The following is a 20,258-nucleotide window of genomic DNA, read 5'->3' on the forward strand; positions in this document are numbered from 1 at the left end:
TTTCTGGTATGGTTGCAAAAAATCATGAGATGTTCTCTGGATGAAGCCACAAAAACAATCCATTTAAAAATAAGACAAGCCCTTCTGTATAAATGGACCAGCTATACACAGGTGTTTTTGTCTCCACGTATACTGTTAAATGAAATAGGATCGCATAACACACTTCCTTATTAATAATAATAATAATAATAATAATAATAATAAATTACAAACATATTTTAATAAGCTAAATATTCCCAGTGGTTTCCTAAAGCATAGAACACAAGTGAAGACTCGGATGGGATTACTAGTAACACAGGAAATGAGGGCGTCGTTTTGTGAACTTAAAGTCTACAAGAGGACTAAAATGGTGTTGTGATGATAAGAGCCCGAATTACTTAAATAAAAAAAAAAAAATTAAAAAAAAAGATTGTTACACTTTAATTACGGAGGTACAGATTTGCATTCATTAAAATTATGTGATTGAATTATTACATTATTAATATAATTAATTCTTAAATATGTTTTAATATTATTGTTTAATTATTATTTAAACGATACTTTTCCGGCAATTTTATTCATGTATTTTAATTTATGATTTAGGTTTATGATGCAATCTGTAGCATTATTAGTTAGAAATTATTTTTAGAAGCATGATAATTAAGTGACCGCTGGGTGGCAGTAGTGTATTACATGTTGATGAGAAGTGGAACACTAACCGGTATGGTTCCGTAAGGACAGAAAAAAACGATTTGTCGCGTTATTTTGTTCCGCTTCATTTTATTCATCTTACATTTGCCGACTGTCGCATTGTTATACTTTTATAATTTATTTTTGTATGCGTTTGGTTTGATCTGTGTTTTAATTAAGCACAAACTAGGTGAATTATTAATATCACACCACACAACAAATCAATTCAATCTTTTTTCTTTTTTTTCAAAAAAACTGTCCCTGTTCACACCAATACGCTGAACGTCCCTGACAGCCTAATTGAACAGAACAAAAGACTGTCTATATCTGAAAGTGCATTGTTTTGAAAAAATGTGTAATTAAACTATGTCTTTCCTTATGCTTATATACGCATTGTATTGTAATTCATCCACTGCCGCTGGGGGGGATGTGTATTCGTTTAATCAGACGCACATTGGTTCTTAAAAAAAAAAAAACTTGGTGGTGGTGATGTAAAAAAAACCTGCGACAGAACGAGGAGCGTGAAGCATTTCGGGAAAAGCAGTATTTTTTTCCGAAACAAGCTTCGGTGGACTTCAAATCCCAGAATCCAACAGTATCCATTTGCGTTGGTAGAACTGGATACTCATTTCAATCGGGCGCATTTAAACACGTGTTGTGGAATACATTTTTTTTACTACAGTACTGTAAATAACTAAAAGTTAGACCTCAGAAAATCAAAATGCCGAAAGTTAAAGCAGAAAAGAAAACCCGACAACACCAGGAAATTAAAAGTCAAGGTTAGTGTTTGTGTAAAGATTATTGAATAACGTTGTGCTTGGTGGAAATACGTTACATTTATGAGAACATTCTACAGTACAGTACGTGTATTTTTTAATGCTTTTTAATTAATTAAACCGTCTAAAGTGACTGGGGACCATTTATAGTTCTTATGAAATAATTATAACCGCATAGTTTAGTTTTAAATCTTTACTTACAGCGGTTCGGTACTATTACTGATTTTATTTTTTATTATTTATGTAGCATAAGACTATTTCCTTGATTTGACGATACATGGCTCAACAGCACAAAATTACGTACAAATGAAAATTGCTTAGACATGATAGTAGACGTCGTAATAAAGCCTGGTTAAAGTGGGTATAGGCACCATGTGGCAGTAACTGGTGAAGCTCCCCCCATAAATGCGTACGCTTTCACAGTGACGTGATCAGTGGAGTTATTAATGGAATGTTGCATGCAAGTTGCCCCGCACGTGACTGCTCTTACAGGTCTCTAAAAACGAATTCAAGAGCAGTACACTAAACGCGATTTGCGTCACACAGTTGTGTGCCCTAGATTTGTGAATCTATTAACAGATGGTAATTTCTGACAGCAGCAGCAGGAAGTCTGGCCCTGGGATTTGCACATGCCGTTGTGTACATCGTAGGGTAAAATGTGAAACGCCTGCCTTATCTAGCACATACTTGTACTGCACTGTGTAATTAGCATTCCTGACACGTGGAGAGATAAAAGCTGCACTTCCCTATTAAGTCAGTTTATATCGTGATAGACAAGACAAGGTCTAACAGATCTGACAAGCATGTGCTTTTGAATCAAAGACTGCACATGAGCATGACTGCGCCTGTCAGCTGGACTAGCTCAACAATTTATTTAGTATCTTAGTCTGGTTCAGTCCCATGTGCTGAAACTTGTGTTGGTACAGCATTTGCTGCAATAATCATATTAGGAGTGGAATTAGCTGAACTAATCACCTTAGACTGTTGCTAATTAATGTAAATAATGGTGTGTAAAGATTTAGTGTATCTAGTATGAGATAATAGTTTCAACAATCATTGTCCTGACCTAAAAGATCATCTTCAGTCACTGTATGCATAATTGTACTGCACCAGGTTAAGTTTCCTATCTATATGTTTTATAATGCATACATATTTTTTCAAAGTTTTGGGCAGGGCAACTTCTCGAACTCTCGAGGTCACACAAACTGTTTTAAAATTTCTGTTTTAATGTAAATCGTGACTGAAGGGGAGAAAGACAACAAGCATGTATGGATGTGTTAGTATTCGTACTGTCGTATGCTGATGATTTTGGGCTGTAAGATTTATAGGATTGGCAAAACACTTCAAAATACCATCTCTCAGCTGCAATCATTTATTTGCTAAAAAAAATGGCAAGCTGTAGTACTGTATTTGCACAGAAATCTCTTTGCTGATTTATCTGACGCAGTTGTCCCTGAAGAAATGTATTCCGAAGTGTGTTTAATGAGTAAAACCTGACTTCAGTTTGAAATGTAGTGTGGTGCTGTGAAGGTTGTAGTAAGTAACTGTGTTGCTTTCTCTACAGGTATCATGTTTAACACTGGAATAGGTCAGCACATTTTAAAAAATCCTCTGATTGTCAATAGCATTATTGAAAAGGTAAGACATTTATCATCATGTCTACTGTAAATGTATGCTTGAAATACACAGGAGAAAATGTAAAAATCTGTTCAGTTTCTTGCTTCTTCAAAAATGTGACCATTCACTGAAAGACGTGTTTTCCTGTGTTTTTAATCATGCTACCTGTTACCTGTTTGGGATTCATAACATTTTAACCTCAATTATTTTATTATTTTAATTAATTTTTTTCTTTCCAATTCATTTTATTTTAGGCTGCTCTTCGGCCAACAGATGTGGTTCTGGAAGTTGGTCCTGGTACTGGTAACATGACCGTGAAACTATTAGAGAAAGCAAAAAAGGTAATGATTAGTCATATATACAAAATATACCCTACTGTCAGATATAGAAAAATGCACCCTTAGACAGAATGCTTTTGCCCCTGAAAGCCGAAGTCTTGACTTTTGTTGTTGCTTTCTAACAGGTAGTTGCTTGTGAGTTGGATACCAGGCTCGTAGCTGAACTTCAGAAAAGAGTGCAGGGCACGTAAGTTAGGCTTGATGAGTCCTACAGTTTTACACTTTACTGCTCCAAACCATTCAGGGATATTCAGAGATGTATATTTTAGTGTTACATATCCTCAAGTCTCGTATTGAAATTATATCTAACACTTCTCCAGTCTTGCTAAACAAATGTCACACATTACACAGTCCATGCTAGGAAAGGTGTGTTGGGGAGGGATTCTTCTTTCTACATACCTGAACTGTTAGTCTGGCATCTATCATGAAAACTTAAAATGAGTGTCTTTCAGTGTCTGTATACACTAGCCTAGTATACACATCTGTGAAATTCCCTAAATTGCTTAATGAATTAAGAAAATAGCTGCAATGTTAACACTTTCTAACTTTCTCCTTAGCCCAATGCAAACTAAGCTTCAGATCATGGTTGGAGATGTGTTGAAGACTGACTTGCCCTTTTTTGATGTTTGTGTGGCTAACTTGCCTTACCAGGTAAAATAATGCCCCTCCTAAATTCCTGATTTGTCTCGCATGATCCAGTTAAGGAGAATTAACATTTTTATTTTATTTTATTTTGCAGATTTCCTCACCGTTTGTTTTTAAGCTGTTGCTGCACAGGCCGTATTTCAAGTGAGCAAAAAAATAGTTACTATTTATTCCATATACATGTTGAATGCTTAATATATACAACACCATTGCGATGTTTACAAAAAAAAAAAGTTTGACCTTGTTACAAATTATTCTGCTTTCATTCCAAAACTGATTAATCAACCAGGGTGTGTGAATACAATTTTTAAAACAATCAAGATATATTGTGGGGGTGGGGAGATATGTCACTGGATACAGTAAAAGTAATGTGTTTGTAAATACCTCAAGGTGTTTTGTAACCTTTTAACTTGAATTAGACATCAATCAAATAATGTATTTTTGTGTTTGTTTGTTTTAGATGTGCAGTGCTGATGTTTCAAAGAGAATTTGCCCTTCGTCTGGTTGCAAAACCTGGAGATAAACTCTTCTGTAGATTATCCATAAACACTCAATTGTTGGCCCGTGTAGATCATCTCATGAAGGTAAGTGATGTGCTTATTCAATGGAAATACAACCATGCTGTGATATTACTGGTTTTAAAAATAACTTTTTTTCCACCTTTAGAGGGATTGCTTTTGTTTTTAAAATGGAACTTCAGAAATGAATCCAGAATATCAGGATTAATGCCTGATGATTATTTTTTTTAGGTTGGCAAAAATAACTTTCGTCCACCACCAAAGGTGGAGTCCAGTGTTGTCAGAATAGAACCAAAGAATCCACCACCACCAGTGAACTTTCAAGTAAGACATCTCAGCTACATGTGTGTGTTTGTATGCAACTCAACAACATTGAGTGTTTCGTAAGCAGAGAGCAAACTTAAATATCCGTTTTCTTTTTAGGAATGGGATGGTCTTGTCAGAATAGCGTTTATAAGGAAGAATAAGACGCTTTGTTCTGCATTCAAGTAAGTAAGGTCTAGCAGTCGTGGCTGAATACTTCTTTTGATATGTGCTTGAGATCCTATAAGTTGTTTTTTTTAAAATTTCTTTATGTAAGTAAGCTTTTCTTTGTAAGGGTCCATACTTGCTTTTGTGTGACATTTTTGAAACATTGAAGGCAACATACAATTTCCAACCGAGTTTTATGAATATATATATATATATATATATATTGAGGTATACGTCTTGTATGAACTGTATCGTAAAACTTATTTTCTTTGTTTTAGATCTAGAGCAGTTGAGCAGTTGTTGGAGAAGAATTACAAAATCCACTGTTCTGTACACAACATTGTAAGTAAACTAGAAGGGTGTTTCCTTAGCACAGATTATTATTAGTTTTGGGTAAAACTTGCGCAACTGATCGATAATGTATTCATTATTATAGAGGATTTTGAAGCCAGTCTGAGTGCCCATTGCACTTCACACAAACCATTGACCGTACCATACTGAGTTTCTACCATACTTTATTCTTATTACAGTTTAAGTCTCCTGCTTGAAAATCATACTTGAGCACTTCTCAGAATTCCCTTTAGCTGCAAAACGGCGACATCTCATTTTGCCAGGTATCTCAGCCACTTAATGAGTAAATAGCAGCAAATAGTTGGTTTGTATATAATAGTACAGGAGTTAGCATATGCACATGAGATATTGTAGTGTATAAACAAACACTACTATTTAAGTAAGAAAATCAAAATGTTACAAAAAATATCCCTTTAACAGGTAATACCAGATGATTTTAGCATTTCTGAAAAAATAAACAACATCCTTCAAGAAACTGGCTTCAGTGAAAAACGAGCACGGTCCATGGACATCGATGATTTTATGAAGTAAGTATAAAAGAATAATACTCTCAATAGAAGCAATGTAACTTTTTTTTTTTTGCTTGTTATACTGTATATAATAGATATGTTTTTCAACTTTCAATCCTACTAGCACAGTCCTGGTCAACTTTATTGAAATTACCAACCATGAAACAACCCTTTCAGTTCTGCATATAGTAGAAATGTTTCTCTTCCATGGAATTTATTCATGGGTTGTATTCCCTTTCTTCCACAGATTGCTTCATGGATTTAACTCGGCTGGCATCCACTTCTCGTGAATGAGGGGAAAGAGAATATTTATATATAAAAGATAAATGACTAAAGAACTGCTATGCTGTTGAATGGACAAATGCAGCTTGTGCATGTCCTCTGGAATTACTTGATCAACTTCTAACTTATTTTACTATAGGTATAGGTAAGAAAAGTGTGGTTAAATTGAATGGGTTTTAATTTAATACTGTTAAAAACCACATCATTTAATTGTGGCCAATGGCAATCCACGCCCTCCCTCTTTAGTAGTATTACATTGCTGAAGTTGTGAAGGTGTGCACAGTATTTTGTAATTGTGTTCGTAAAAATGTGAATTGCTGTGACGGGGTTTCAGTAAAGAGTTTTTTTTAATTAGATTCCTCCTCCCCAGCAGTGTGGGAAAGCTTATAACCTAGAAAGGAAACTTTATATACAAACACCTTTAAATATTTAACTTTATTCTAGCAAGATGGTGACCATCAGAGCCTTTACTGTATTATACAAGGTTTGAAATGAGTTTGGCTTGCTACTTTGTGTCAAGAGCCTGGCTGGTTTTCCTTGCTGGCTTTCTTCATTTGTGATGTGCAACAGGTTTCAGACTTTTACATACTCATGATAGTTTACAGTGCTTTGAAATGAGACCTTCTCTATTTGGATTTATTCATGTCACAAATTGTTCGCTGGTGGCCCTATAAAATAGAAATGACTTGGGTTTACACAATCGTTATTTACACACATTTCGCAACAGTACTGTGAAACTTTAAATTGAGATTTTAAATACATGTTCATGTTTTGAGGGAAACATTGGTTTAAAAAAAATAATAAATTAAATACACATCCAAAATAAATTTGTAAGCAGGGAATTGTGATTAGAAATACAGTAAAACCTGCTATAACCAGTCACCCAATGGACTGAACATATCCACTGCGTTCTTCTATTAAAATTAATAGATCACATTGCGAGTCAACCGGGTTATAAAAGTTGGTGACTCTAAACAGAGGTTTAAGACAGCCACCCTGCCAAAGGGGGGCAATCTGTCACCTCAGACCAGCTTTGCACCTGGGGTAAATGTATCTAAACTACATTTTGGTTCACATAGTAAGATTCCCCCCATTGAAAGGCTTAGGATACTATAAAAAAAAAAAAAATGGATTTTTTTTTTCTGACCAACATGTTAATTTATGTTTGTCTTGTTTCGTCATACCGTGGAAACCAAAATGTAGAATAAAAGGCAAAGATTTCACTACATATTCCGTGCGCTTCTTTCCCAAAAGTTGAATACATTACAGCAGTGTTTTGTTAAAACAGAAACAAGGGAATATACAGTACTCACATATATATATATATATATATATATATATATAATTTTTTTTTTTTATATACAATACATTTCAGTATAAAACCATTCCAAAACATACAAATGAACATTTATTCTTGGAGCCAGCATTACATCTAGTGCACATACTGTACAACATTGATGTTTAGCAGTACAAGTCATCTCAAGTGTCAGTATCCATTATACATTAGTTTATAGTTTTGTTTTTTTACAACTAAAATGTTGAAATGAGATGTAAGCCACTCTTGAAAATAATTATAAAACAAGTAAAAGATGAAAGGCTTCAATGTACCGTTACATACCACAACTGTCGACTGCTTTGTAAATACCTGTGTCATAATATGGCACATATGTAAAGTAAACTACTCGACATGGATTGAAGTTGTAGAACACAAACAAAGTAGATCCAACAAAGCAAAATGAACACTGACAAGGAATGTGTTTTATTAAGACTGTGCTTACTGTGCAGTTCAGCTAAAGAATGAGCCTGGCCCTATAGCAAGATTGCTATATACAGCACATACATGTGGGCACAGTTAGGGCTATAGGGAAATATTTTACAATCACTGATGGGTTATGCATGCATACATTTCAAAACTGTCCAACCAGTCTTTGTAACAAAATCCTAACACATTTAACAGAAAGGTACTATGGAAGTCAAAAGTCCACAGTTTTACTTCATTGGTTTTTAAAAAAGTTGGCAAGGATTAGTAAAATTAAAAAATATCAAACAAAGTGCTCCTAGGGATCCTAACCCTGCAAGTTTGTGCTGTTGGAAGCATTTGTATTAACACCATGGGAGTGGTTCATGTACAACAGAAAAGTGAAAGAGTACGAAGGCTCCTCTTATTTACATCGCAAAGTTTTTAGTTTTCAAGTTGTTGATTTCTCACAACCAGTTTAAGAATGACAGAAATGTACAGTAGTAGAAGTTTAGTGGGTTTCTTTTTTTTAGTTTTATAATCCTTAAGGAACACACATACACACATTATATATATATAGCCTAAAGGGCACGTGGTCGCTTGGGATTAATCTGCTTACTAGCTTGTTCTTCCTCCTGGAGGGCTGAACGGAAAGATTTCACTTTATCTGTAAAGAAAACAAAGCAGAGTAAGGTTTGGTGTACATCACAAGCTTAGACTTGCCTAACTGGTAAAGATTTTAAATTGAAGTGACAGTAAATGAGATTTCACAGACCCCGACAGAACTTATTTGGGCTAGGTAAAACTACGTAGTTTATAAGATTAGTACTGTGAAGTCAGACGTCAGTTACCATCATTGTGCTTTAGAAACTGAAGAGACAAGTAGTAAATGAAATGTGAGAAATGGGTGAACGTAATTGGCTTGACATCTGATGCAGGCAAATATGTTAAATAAAAAGGACCTAAAAAGATAGAGGTCTCCAGTAAAATACATTCTCTATACCCATAATATATATTACAGAATAGCATGACTTAACTGTACCCACTGTAACAAAAACATAGATTTACTCAACATAAGAGAGTTTCCGGACTATTTCCCTGCTTGCACGTCTAAGTTAGACAAATTAAACATGACAAACTTAATGAAATGTAGAACACACTTCTCCAGATTTTGTCCAGTCATAACCAAACTGGAATAACTGCCATGTGGTGTTGTGTGCAAGATTCCACATGCATTTGCAAAACATGGCCTGCATACTCTTTAATAAAGAGCTTTTACCTCTTAGTTCTGTTAATATCTCAATCTTTTGATCCAGAATTTGTTCTAGTTGTGTGGCATAAGAATCTGCGTCATAATCTACTTCTTCAGTCATTTCCAATAGTGCCTTTTCATCCTCCAGCCATCTTATAGACTCCTGCAAGAAATCCATAATTTATTAAAAGGCATTGAGCAATGTATTTGTTCAGATCATAGAACAATCTTGCAAATAACTGTTTTTAATTCACTGTTGGTTAAAGCAGAAAAAATATTTTCCTTTTTGTTTTGCCTATTAGTCATAATAAACATTATGAAAATACATAGTTTATTTTTTATAAGCAGTACAATATATTTATATACAATTTTTTTTTTTGGGGGGGGAGGGGAGAGAATTGTCACTCTTGATGTTTGTTAAACGTGAACACCCTCATTATTATTGTTAAATATTTGTTTTTAAAAGAACACATTTACAGCAATTCAACCACTCCTAATGCACAAAAGTCTGATATTAATGGCATATCCAATGTAAAACTGGTTTCTTGGGTGGCCCTATTGCATTATTTATTCTTCTCCTGGTACTTATAAAATATCGAAGGTCTGCAATATATTTGGCTGGCTGTTAAAACGCCATGATGGGAGAATAGGGAAGACATTGCTAGGGCAGGACTGCTCTCCAGTCCTAATCATGGCAAACAAGAATATATCCATGTGTAAGCATCCACATAGGCCTACTTAAATAAAGCAATGAAATTCAACAATACTGATTTATTTATTTGCACTTAAATCCCAAAACTTTTAATAAAACGGTTATAGTTTTCTAAGTTATTTTACCTGGAAAACAGCCCTGTGGTCCTCTACCACCTGCTCCTCCATTTCTACCATCTGGGATACAGCTTCATGAAAAGTGAACAGCTGGGGAGACACTTCCTCCTCCTGGAAATACAGGTAATAGCCATTCAAATCGGACATTTCCAAACTTACTTTCACAAGGAGACGCACACAACGAACTTAAGTCAATATTAAAATCAGAATTTAAAATGTCCTACACATTTGTTTTCATACACGTATACTTTGGTACAGATGTGTCCCTGCTTTAAAAAAGATAAATAAAATAGTATCTACACGTATTTAAAATCAGTACTGTAAGGAATATTGAGTGGGTCTTACATTTTGTTCGCATAGAAGCTTGAGATCATCTCTTTGAGGAGAGCTTCCGACACCCCATTGGGCTTCCAATGTATCCAGTTGATTTGCAGCATGAATATTGGGGCGTCCTTCTATGACTGCACTGGGATCTACTGTCAACTCCTTCACTCTGAAAGTACACAAATCATTTCAGCTTTTTGTGTTCTTTCATTTTAATGCAATAATAAAACCTTATATAAAAATAGTAATGCCACCTTCTAGTTTTATACTTTTACAATTGGAAATCTTGCAAAACAAACACTTTGCTCGTTTTAAGAAAAACAGCTAAATATATACAGTATACCAGGTGTCTCCAACCCTGCTCCTGGAGAGCCCCTGTCCAGCAGGTTTTATAGGTGTCTTTACATCATCCGTGGCTAAAGATCTGGAAAGATCTGTTAATCCTGACTAATTAAGCCAGTAATTGGTTCAATTAAAGTAACAGCGATTGGTTGAAACAGTAGCTCTCCAGGACCAGGGCTGGAGACCCCTGCACTATACTGTCTGCCTTCAGTTGAGTGGTTTACATGCCGCCTAGTGGAAAAAACTTGTAACTACACTATTACAAAAGTGTACTTAATTTCTCTCTTAAAAGGGAGCCAGACACTGATCTGGGTATCCTCATTAAACTGGGGGCAAGGGGATTTGTTTTCTTTTACTTCCTGCCTTGTAAGTTAAATGTTTTTCGGGAAACTAAATTCAAGGGTGGCGTTACTATTTTAATTCACGTTTAACAAATTAAAAAATGTGTAATGCCTGCCACGCTGAACTAGCAACAAACAACATAGACATGCTGAAACAAATGAAAGTACATAAAATATGCAAGCAACACCTGGGATAGAAAATGGGCAAAACAAAAAAAAAATGGAAGATAACCACAAATGTAAATGTGACCCTCTACATGCATTGCACTCCATATTGCCATAAATGAAAAGGCAAACAAGATTTTTGTGAAATGTATAGAAGTAGACCTGCTGGGCGAAGTAGAAAAGTCATCATGCTCATAGGTAGGAGAGAGCTCAGAGCGACTGCAGCCACCCTGCGAGAAGGGAATGTCTGAAGGACTTATTCCAAACTCCTTTACTCTGAAGTACCAAGACAGAGCAATAAACAGAAAGGAAAGGTTCTCATCAGAACAGAAAAGCAAGATCTCACAAAACCTATTTCATCAGGGAAACATCTCTACAAAATGCAGCTTATACAAGAGAAAATATCAAAGCAAAGCATTGTAAATATATTACAAGCAGCAGGATTTGCCTCTGTTGGCAATTCAATGAATGAACTTTAAATATTACAGTCATTAGGTATTTTGCTTTATCTGCAACATGAAGACATGTATTTTGGTTAATGACAACTTCACAGTCTTTGGGCCAGAATATAAAAACACAAAAGGGGATTTAAAATATGTAAAAAGGATGGTCATGTACTACAAAAACTATAGAGACAAGGTTTTTTATGTTCTTCAAGGCAGAATCACAGAGGAACAGACAAAATGGACAAAACAACTGGTAAGGCTACTTATCTGCATGAGAGAAAATTAACTATAACATTCTTTGACAAGTAAATATCAAAACACAATTATTGTATGTATTTTACCAAGTTAAATAGAAACTAATGTTGGGTCATTCCACATCAAATGGACCAATGGTCCCGACCTCATCGTCTCATAATGTTTTGATATTGCATACTGATGTAAAGGAAGAATCACAAAATATTAGCTCTCATCTTATTTTTAGTTATGGTCCAATAATGGGGGAAGGGGGGGCAGCATGTTTGACAGGTCAGATCCTTCAACGAATTCCTGATTTCTTCTCGATACTCGCTGCACACACAAAACTGCACTTCTGGTTTAACGATGTGTCAACAGATTACCTAAGACCTGACCTCTTAAACACAGACCCTTTTCAGTGTTTGTTTTCATCCGTCAGTCACACCCAGTGCTTAATTTGAGCCGGATCCTGCCGGAACAGGATCCGGCACCTCTCAGATTTTACTTTTTTTGTTCCGGCACCTAATTTGTCCGGATCCGGTACCTCTCGCGGCATGACTTATTATTTTTTCCACTGTTTGCACTGTAAACATTCTAATAAAAGCGATCAGAGTTAAAGTTGCCTCTGCTTCCTCGTTATTTCTTCCGCCCCCGTAAATGCGCATCCTATCCTGCCACCCCAATTCCAGACCTGCTCTCTTATTTGTACATAGAGGTTATGGGGCGGGCCGGCGAGGTAAGTAACTGATCTTGAAACATCGGTGGTCACCTAGCGAGAGGTTCCTACGTAATCACGTCTCGTAGCCTAATCTTCGCTACTGAATTTGAAACGTGTCGTGGGAAAGGAAAGCCAAATCAAAAATGAGGGGGAAACTGCTCCTGATGGCGATGCCTTAGCTAGCAGCGCTGTTTGCGCTGCTAATCCCGCCAGTTCAGCATCACCACCGGCACGTCCTCCACTAGCTAAAAGGCCACTAGTGAGTCAGACTCGGCGGGAGAGGGGGACGGGGACGGGGAGGACTAGTGATGGGCAGTTCGATTCTTTTTAGTGACTCGATTCATTTGATTCAGTTCAGTTTGGTGACTCGATTCATTTCGTTCATTTGATTCACTGATTCAATGACACAAAACCAATCAATGTAGACCGCATTAAGATTGTTTACGTAGGTTTACTTGAACCGGAAAGAACGAGTCGTTCACAAACTGCACATCACAAAAGCTAGGGAGAATCTATATTTGGTTGACTGGGTTCATAAACATTAAATTAAATATAGTTTGACAAAAAAAAATATGTATATATATATATGTATTTGGAAGACTGGAGATAACATAACAGTTTGAACCATTAGCATTGTTTAGCCATCAGTATCAATCTAATCTAATCTAATTTAATTTAATTTAATCTTTAAAAAGAAATAGTCAATTGCATTTCTTATGTGGGTTTTTTTTTTATATACATTTGGAGTCACCCATTGTTTTTTACAACAACAAAAAAGAGAGGTTCGAACGAGTGGTATTTGTGGAACTAATCCGTGGTATTTATTCAGCACATAGCAAAACGCTGTTTGCCCAATTCCTCTTCTATCCAGTAAACCTTTGGGATTAGTCATGTAGTCAATCACACGTTGAAGCACACCCATAACCGCAACATGTATATTTTATAAAAACAAAGTTTAAACCGTGTATATTTAGTATTTTTTTGTGTTTAACACAGTAAAATAACATTTAGAAAATGTATATTTAATGTGCGTGTAAAATATAATAGACGTTTAAGAACGTCATCCATTAGAATGTGCAATATCCTCCTAAAAGGTTGTTGTATCGTAGCTGATACTACGTTTCACCTTGTGGATTAAGGGGAATCGCCGTCATTATTAAATTATAAAATATTTAACCGTTGTTGTAAATTGTCATTTATAAAATACATTCATTCCAAATATGTAATCACAAGTTATATAATTAAGCCTTGGGTACAATAACGTTACAATACCAGTAGATGTTTGTATTTATTTTGGAAATGAGGTGTATATCTCAATTATTATTATTATTAATAATAATAATAATAATAATAATAATAATAATATTATTTTTATTATTATTATTATTATTAATATTATTTAGTAATTTGGCTGACTTCACTCAAGATGACTTAGAAGTATTAATCATAGGGAGGGATGAAACTAGCAAAAGAGTGGGTGGAATGTACAGTAACGACCTCTGCCTCCGATGTAAAAAAACCAACAAAGAGCCCTCAGAAAAAAAGGTTTTTGAACATGCCCGAACCAAGGCCCATTTAGTGGCAGTAAGCATTGTAGCCAAGGCTAAAGATGACACCTTAACACAGGTTATAGTTACATTGTCTGGCTACATTGTGTTTGTCACTTTTTTTTCTCATGCGTTCCGGTACCTCAGAGCCCCCCGGAACACCCCCCCTCTCACGCTCACTATGTGTTCCGGGACCTCCCGATTTACAAATTAAGCACTGGTCACACCCGATTATAGGCCTAGCACTAGAATAAATCAGAAATGAGAGCTAATATTTTGGCACTATTTCTAAAATACTTCCAAGTCCATCCACGTGCAGTATCAAAAGAATGTGAGAGGGTCCAATTTGTCCATTTGGTGTAGAATGTTTAATTTCTAGCTGGTTGCGCTGAAAACACACACATCTATTTCTAAAAATACACAGTGAACAACTTAACATATTGCAAAGCAGGCACTCATTTACAAGCTTGAACACAAAAATGTACACACCTGTTTGCATATCTCAGAGTATTCAAAGTATTTTCACAGGAGGCCATTCCGGGAGAAATGGTAGCAATCTGATTAAAAAATAAAAAAGAAAGTGTAACTCCCATGCTCATTATTATGTTTCCAGCAATATTCTAAGTATTTTAAAAAAAACGCATACTTTGCTTTCTACTTCCAGAAATGTATTTTAAAAAATCAACAAGGTATTTTATCCATGCATTTACCACTGTCTCAAGCCTTTTCTCTAGGGCAATGGTTCCTAACCTTTTTCAATATAGGGACCTCCTTGGTGTTTGGATTTTTCTCACGGACCACTTGCCATGCATTTTTTCACAGCAGCATTTTGAAACTAATTTGCATGTGTGTACTGTATGTATAAGTACATGTAAAAAGTAAAGTATTTATATAACGCACCTAACTTAATGAGATTCCTGGGCTTGAATCTTCACGACCAGGTCAGCAAGGAATGCTGTCATTTTGCGCATTGAAAGTTGTTTATGGCAACGTTCCTGTTTCTTTTGTTTAACATTGTTTCTTTTTTTCACGTTCTGAATGCTTTGTAGATAACGTCTCAATTTTGCAGGTTTAAGAGTTTTGTTTGACAAAATCTCCTGACAAATAATGCATTGGGGCTTGGGTCATCTTCAGAGCCAGTAAATGTAAATACGTGTTGGTCCTAGCAACCGTTACCTCATGTAGCAAATTAATCTATCCATTTCTAACGCAACTTACTGCACTCACTGAGTCACCAACTTCGCTCGATGTACATATAAAAAACACTGGAATATGAAGAGGAGGTGGGTGGGAAGCAATTTGAATTTTTTTTCTTGAACAGTGAAGAATGAGCACGGATTAGAAAGATGTGCATTTACGTGAATGCTATATGTAGATTTCTTTTTATTTATTTATTTTAATAATGCTGGCTTCATAATGTGTACGTATTTAGTATTTGTTTGACATTAAAAAGCTGTTTCAGTTAATAGGCAAAGCTTGGTACTGCATCAAAGGTAGCTGTAATTATTATTATATATATATATATATATATATATATATATATATATATATATATATATATATATATATATATATATATTTAGCTCAAAGAGCCAGCATATAACACCCGTGATAAAAGAAAACAGATAAAAGGGGGAAAAACTGCAGACTGCATACATACCTTAATTATATATCACGTGGTCAAAGCGGTTTGTTGTGTTGCTTGGTAATAGTAGTAGCACAACGTGTGATTGTGTAGAAATGAGTTTTTGCAAGAACTGTGTAACCGAATTTTGGGAGTTTTCCGGACCACCTGGAGTTTACTCACGGACCACAAGTTGGGAACCACTGGGTATTACAATTCCATTACCAAGGAATGTTAATTAAATTTTATTAAAAAATGAATTACTAAAGTACAGAGTAAACAAATACAGCAACACGTTTTTTAAATGCATATAAAAAGATACCCAAAGATAACAAAATATAGAGCAGCAAATCAAACTATGGAGAACATGTTTGTACATCCTAATTTCCAGCTGCCCAGGACAAAGACAAGACTTAAAACAGAACCATGACTATGAGAACACAACACATGAAAGATACATGACACATTATGAGAATTTGTTCAAACTGTTTTTGTGTTTTATCTTTCATGTGTTTGATTGTCATTTTTAACTTTGTATTGTGGCAGAGTAGCGGGAGGAATAGATGTAGTCCTTGAGGTTCAAGACTACATCCCCCAGAATGCCACAGAGTTGGTATTAGCCAGGAGTGGAATCACCTGGCACTAATTACATGAGGACAACTGCTGCCTAGGAACAGGCAGATATATATAATAAAAAAAAAAAGGTATATGTGTTTTGTGACCAGGAAACGGTAGCCGTCTTAGCTAAGACTTGTGAAAGGTTTAGTAAGCTCTCCTTGGTGGAGTTAGGATTTTCTTTGGTGTGTGTACTGGAAATAAATCACACAGAAACAGTCCTGTTTACACCCCATCTGCTGTTCACGTACTTCATTTACACTTTGTGTTAAAGATCCCAAAGCGTGGCAAAGCAACCCCACTTTGCCACAGTATGTAAATGAATTAGTTTGGGAGAGCTCAGTTCTGGACTTACCATGCATGTCCTTGAGTTCTCTCCAATGAAGGAATCTCGGAGCACCTGTGTGAGTTTACTTGCTCTGAAAGGGGTGTGTGGTTTGTTGCGACCCAAGGCCCTAATACACTCCTAGAAGAAAAAATGTAAACATCAATAAAGATTGACCAACAGTTCTTTAGTAACTAAACAGAAACACTGTTGTATTTCTTTGCTATCAATATATTAAATTAAAATCACAAACCAGTGGTCACTTGGAAAAAGTAGTAACATCCCCACAGCACAAAAAATATTTAAGTAAACATTAACTGTCCTAAATGCAGTAACAGTTAAGTGAACTGTCCAAAGACTAGAGAAAAACACTAACCTTCAGTGCCAGAAGACTTTTGTTTATTTCAGCACCTTCGAGTCTTGTTTGCCTGTCTGCACTTGAGGTATCTGCTCCCCTTTCATTTCCAGCAAGATCTATAAGTGAAAACTTGCCATGCATCTTTCCTTTCCTTCGCAGAATAATCTGAAACACTGCATGGCTTCTTGAGGAGTGGGCATTAGCTGATGTCTGACCAGATGTTCTAGAAAACAAAAGTGAGATCAAGCTTATTTTTTTACAAAGCATTCCATGACAAAATGATGTTTATCTAAACTATGAAAGAAAGCAAGACATATCTAAATATTACAGACAACTTTAATATTGATTATTTATATAGATATTCAGATTGGATGTGAATGTATTGTTCATCTCCTAGTTAAGTTTGTTCAATGGAGAGTTTTGTTGACATCTGTAATATTACCAGGCTTTTAGGATTTTAACAAGCACTGCTTTCTTTCAAAAAAAATTAAGAACGTTGACTGCATCTTTTCTCACAATTATATACTTGGGATCTAATCTTGATTCTGTTACCTTTCAAGTTCCTTAAACAAATGACGAGCTACGTTAACAGAGTAGCGAGAGTTGCCCTCAATATTAATTTCACAGTACAGAATTTCTTGATGAAAGACTATTTAGCACAAGTGAGCCCCTCTCTCCCCTCTTTGGCTCAATGATTTGCAGAAATCATTTTAATATGAATCAAATGCCTGTGTTTTGCGTCCTTGAGTTGAGCATATCTATATACAGGTAGAATGTACATTAAAAAATCATTTTAAAATGTATGTTTTTTACCTGCAGCTGTTTCCTATCTCAATCAGTTTTAACACGTCCTCAGTACATTTCACTTCCCGTTCCTGTAACCCCACCACCTGAACCTGCTGTTTTCCATCTTCAAGGACTCGTAACTTGGTTTTCCGGTTCAACAGGTCAAAAACCTGGATAATTCCAAAAGGATAGTAAATGAAAAATATTTACCAAAAAAAACACAGGCGTTATGTGGTCTAGCTCTAATCCACATTTGGAAAGTAGTAGTGTGCATAACATACACAAACAAATAAGGTTTACAATACATACCTTGCCACTGTAAATCTCAAAAAAAGTTGCATATACTTGAAGATCTAACTTCTTATAGTTTGGCTTTTTCAGCATAAGAAATACATCCCGTGCTGTGAAAAGAAATAGTCAAATCAACAATGGAAGGAGAAGAAAGCCACAACAAAATTGTTCTTATTTTCTAAAGTGGTTTGTACGTACCAGCTAATGCATATATTCCTTTCGAACAATCCTGATTCTTTCCTGAAAAGTCGCCACCCATTGTCTGGAAAAAAGAAACAAGCCAAAAGACCACTTCAACACCATGACGTACACACGTAGGTTACATGAAAACCTGCTTACAGTACCACGCCGTACGTGCGTATGTCAAGTTTCCCATTCTATTCTATGACTGGTTTCTCAGTCTAGCATTTCAGGTTTCATTCTCATTCTCTGGAATGAGCCATGAAAGTCGGGAAGGGTCAGGTGACGTCTAGAAGACAGATATATTGCGGGAAGCCATTCAACTTTGTATGTATATATATATATATACAGGCTCCCTCGAGAAAGATATGTACAACATATCGAAACGTTGGGCAGCTGGCTCTTTGAGCTAAAATATATATTATATATATATATATATATATATATATATATTTTTTTTTTTTTTTTTAATTATTATTTTTGTAGTTGTAGTTTATCGTTTTTAGAGAAAGCTAAACACAGCAATGTACGCGGAGAACGACAACGGGAGCGAAGTTGGTTCGGAGGATTTCGATACCAGCGACAGTGATGATGACATCACTCAAAGATGATGGAGATGTGGAGCCAAGAACAGTACAAACTGTACAAACAAAAGAGCATGCATCTACTTTACAGGTAAGCCAGCTGCAAATGGGAAGCGGTTTGGTTTGAAATGGCAGTGCTTTGACAAAATACTATCAAAACACAGCACTAGGTACAAGGCAATAAAGCAGGCGTCTGCGGCAGCCAGATCCATCACAATGCCAGTGCAAAGTAGCTGTGTACACGCATTTGTGACTATCCCTCCAACACAAGGGAAGCAGAGACCGCAAAAAAGGTGACGAAAATGAAAACAAAAAAAGGACAAATGTGCAGTGGTTGTGAAGGCAACCCCGGGTTCTGTTGTATTGAACATTTCAATAAATGGCACAGAGCAAGTCGATAATGGCACATATTTTGATGTTGTTTGATTTTTATTTGATAATTACTGTTTATTGATTATTATTGTTATTAGCATTATTAGCAGCGTTTTTATCTCTATATTGAACATGGGTATGTAGTACACAGGAGCATAAAGGGTTAATGAAAAACACAGTTTAGGTCATTTATTTGGGTTTCATTCATCATATGTTAACATTTTACAGCAATTACAGGTTTGAAAACATTATTATTATTTTCAAAATCTGGTACCTGGGAAGGGGTTTCATTTTTACATCTGGAGTTGAAGTGGTTAATCAATCCGGGGGGTACAATGTAAGGGGAACGGCAAGTAAATCATGAAGTAAAATGGATCTGTCAAAACTATCTGTATTAAGGATTTGGCAGTGAAACAGTTTTTACTGGAGACAAGATGTAATGGAACTTGACAAAGAATTAGAAAACATCTATGTACTAAGAATTAAAATACACTAAAATTATCTTTATAAAATCGATAGGGCCACAGGTAAAAAATTAGAATTAATTAATTGTTTACCGTAATGCATCAGTAGTTATTAATAAAAAAATACAAACACACATTTAACCCTTTGCGGTCCATTTATTCAGCGTGTCTCAGGCGCGTCGGGTCTAATTTATTTTCACACCCGCAGTTTATTTTAGACGCGCTGTTTAAAAGAATTTTTTTTTTCACAGTAAAACAGGTTTAAAGGGGACTGCATATCAACAGGACACTCAGTACTGCATCTCCAGCCTCGCCCAACCCTTCGTTCGCTGTTTTTTCACATACCTCTTGATAGTAGTGCATACCGATAAATCATCTCCTGATCACTCGTTTTATCACCAAACTCCTCCATAATGCGATCCAAGTCATTATTTTATTAATATATCATCTAAAAAAAGCGCTGGATGCAGAAGCAGCTATCTTGTTTGTTTATGTCCGTGTTACCTATGTGATGCCGGGGCTATCTGTATTCATGAGATACGCCCCTT

General features: G+C 35.7%; 2 protein-coding genes across 5 annotated transcripts in view; one reads left to right on the plus strand and one right to left on the minus strand.

Annotated features, from left to right (window-relative positions):
* The first annotated feature begins 1,203 nt into the window (after nucleotides 1-1,203).
* On the plus strand, nucleotides 1,204-9,199 carry LOC117963702 (probable dimethyladenosine transferase). Its single transcript, XM_034904706.2, has 12 exons — nucleotides 1,204-1,448; nucleotides 3,010-3,083; nucleotides 3,317-3,403; nucleotides 3,526-3,587; nucleotides 3,958-4,051; nucleotides 4,140-4,189; nucleotides 4,506-4,629; nucleotides 4,795-4,887; nucleotides 4,987-5,051; nucleotides 5,313-5,376; nucleotides 5,806-5,912; nucleotides 6,142-9,199. The coding sequence occupies exons 1-12, from the start codon at nucleotides 1,391-1,393 to the stop codon at nucleotides 6,182-6,184; spliced, it is 921 nt and encodes a 306-aa protein (XP_034760597.1). The 5' UTR covers nucleotides 1,204-1,390; the 3' UTR covers nucleotides 6,185-9,199.
* The window catches only part of LOC117403723 (kinesin-like protein KIF2A), a 42,812-nt gene continuing 30,466 nt past the window's right edge, over nucleotides 7,913-20,258 (minus strand). For 2 of the 4 annotated variants that reach the window (XM_034904685.2, XM_034904680.2), the window contains 11 exons: nucleotides 18,309-18,372; nucleotides 18,129-18,220; nucleotides 17,847-17,989; nucleotides 17,052-17,256; nucleotides 16,706-16,816; nucleotides 14,601-14,668; nucleotides 11,329-11,442; nucleotides 10,340-10,487; nucleotides 10,004-10,105; nucleotides 9,194-9,329; nucleotides 7,913-8,581 (listed from right to left, as the gene is read on the minus strand). In XM_034904685.2, the coding sequence (XP_034760576.2) occupies nucleotides 8,496-8,581; nucleotides 9,194-9,329; nucleotides 10,004-10,105; nucleotides 10,340-10,487; nucleotides 11,329-11,442; nucleotides 14,601-14,668; nucleotides 16,706-16,816; nucleotides 17,052-17,256; nucleotides 17,847-17,989; nucleotides 18,129-18,220; nucleotides 18,309-18,372 (1,269 nt within the window). In that variant the 3' untranslated portion in view covers nucleotides 7,913-8,495. The remainder of the gene's footprint in view (nucleotides 8,582-9,193; nucleotides 9,330-10,003; nucleotides 10,106-10,339; nucleotides 10,488-11,328; nucleotides 11,443-14,600; nucleotides 14,669-16,705; nucleotides 16,817-17,051; nucleotides 17,257-17,846; nucleotides 17,990-18,128; nucleotides 18,221-18,308; nucleotides 18,373-20,258) is intronic. The other 2 variants (XM_034904699.2, XM_034904694.2) reach the window with 1 other exon arrangement.

This window comes from Acipenser ruthenus, chromosome 2, assembly GCF_902713425.1.
Source record: "Acipenser ruthenus chromosome 2, fAciRut3.2 maternal haplotype, whole genome shotgun sequence".
Taxonomy (NCBI): Eukaryota; Metazoa; Chordata; class Actinopteri; order Acipenseriformes; family Acipenseridae; genus Acipenser; species Acipenser ruthenus.

Coding starts and splice junctions, on each gene's coding strand:
- LOC117963702 (XM_034904706.2), top strand. CDS start 1,391: ATGCCGAAAGTTAAAGCAGAAAAGAAAACCCGACAACACCAGGAAATT. Junction 3,404..3,525: donor TATTAGAGAAAGCAAAAAAG/GTAATGATTAGT, acceptor GCTTTCTAACAG/GTAGTTGCTTGTGAGTTGGA. Junction 5,052..5,312: donor ACGCTTTGTTCTGCATTCAA/GTAAGTAAGGTC, acceptor TCTTTGTTTTAG/ATCTAGAGCAGTTGAGCAGT.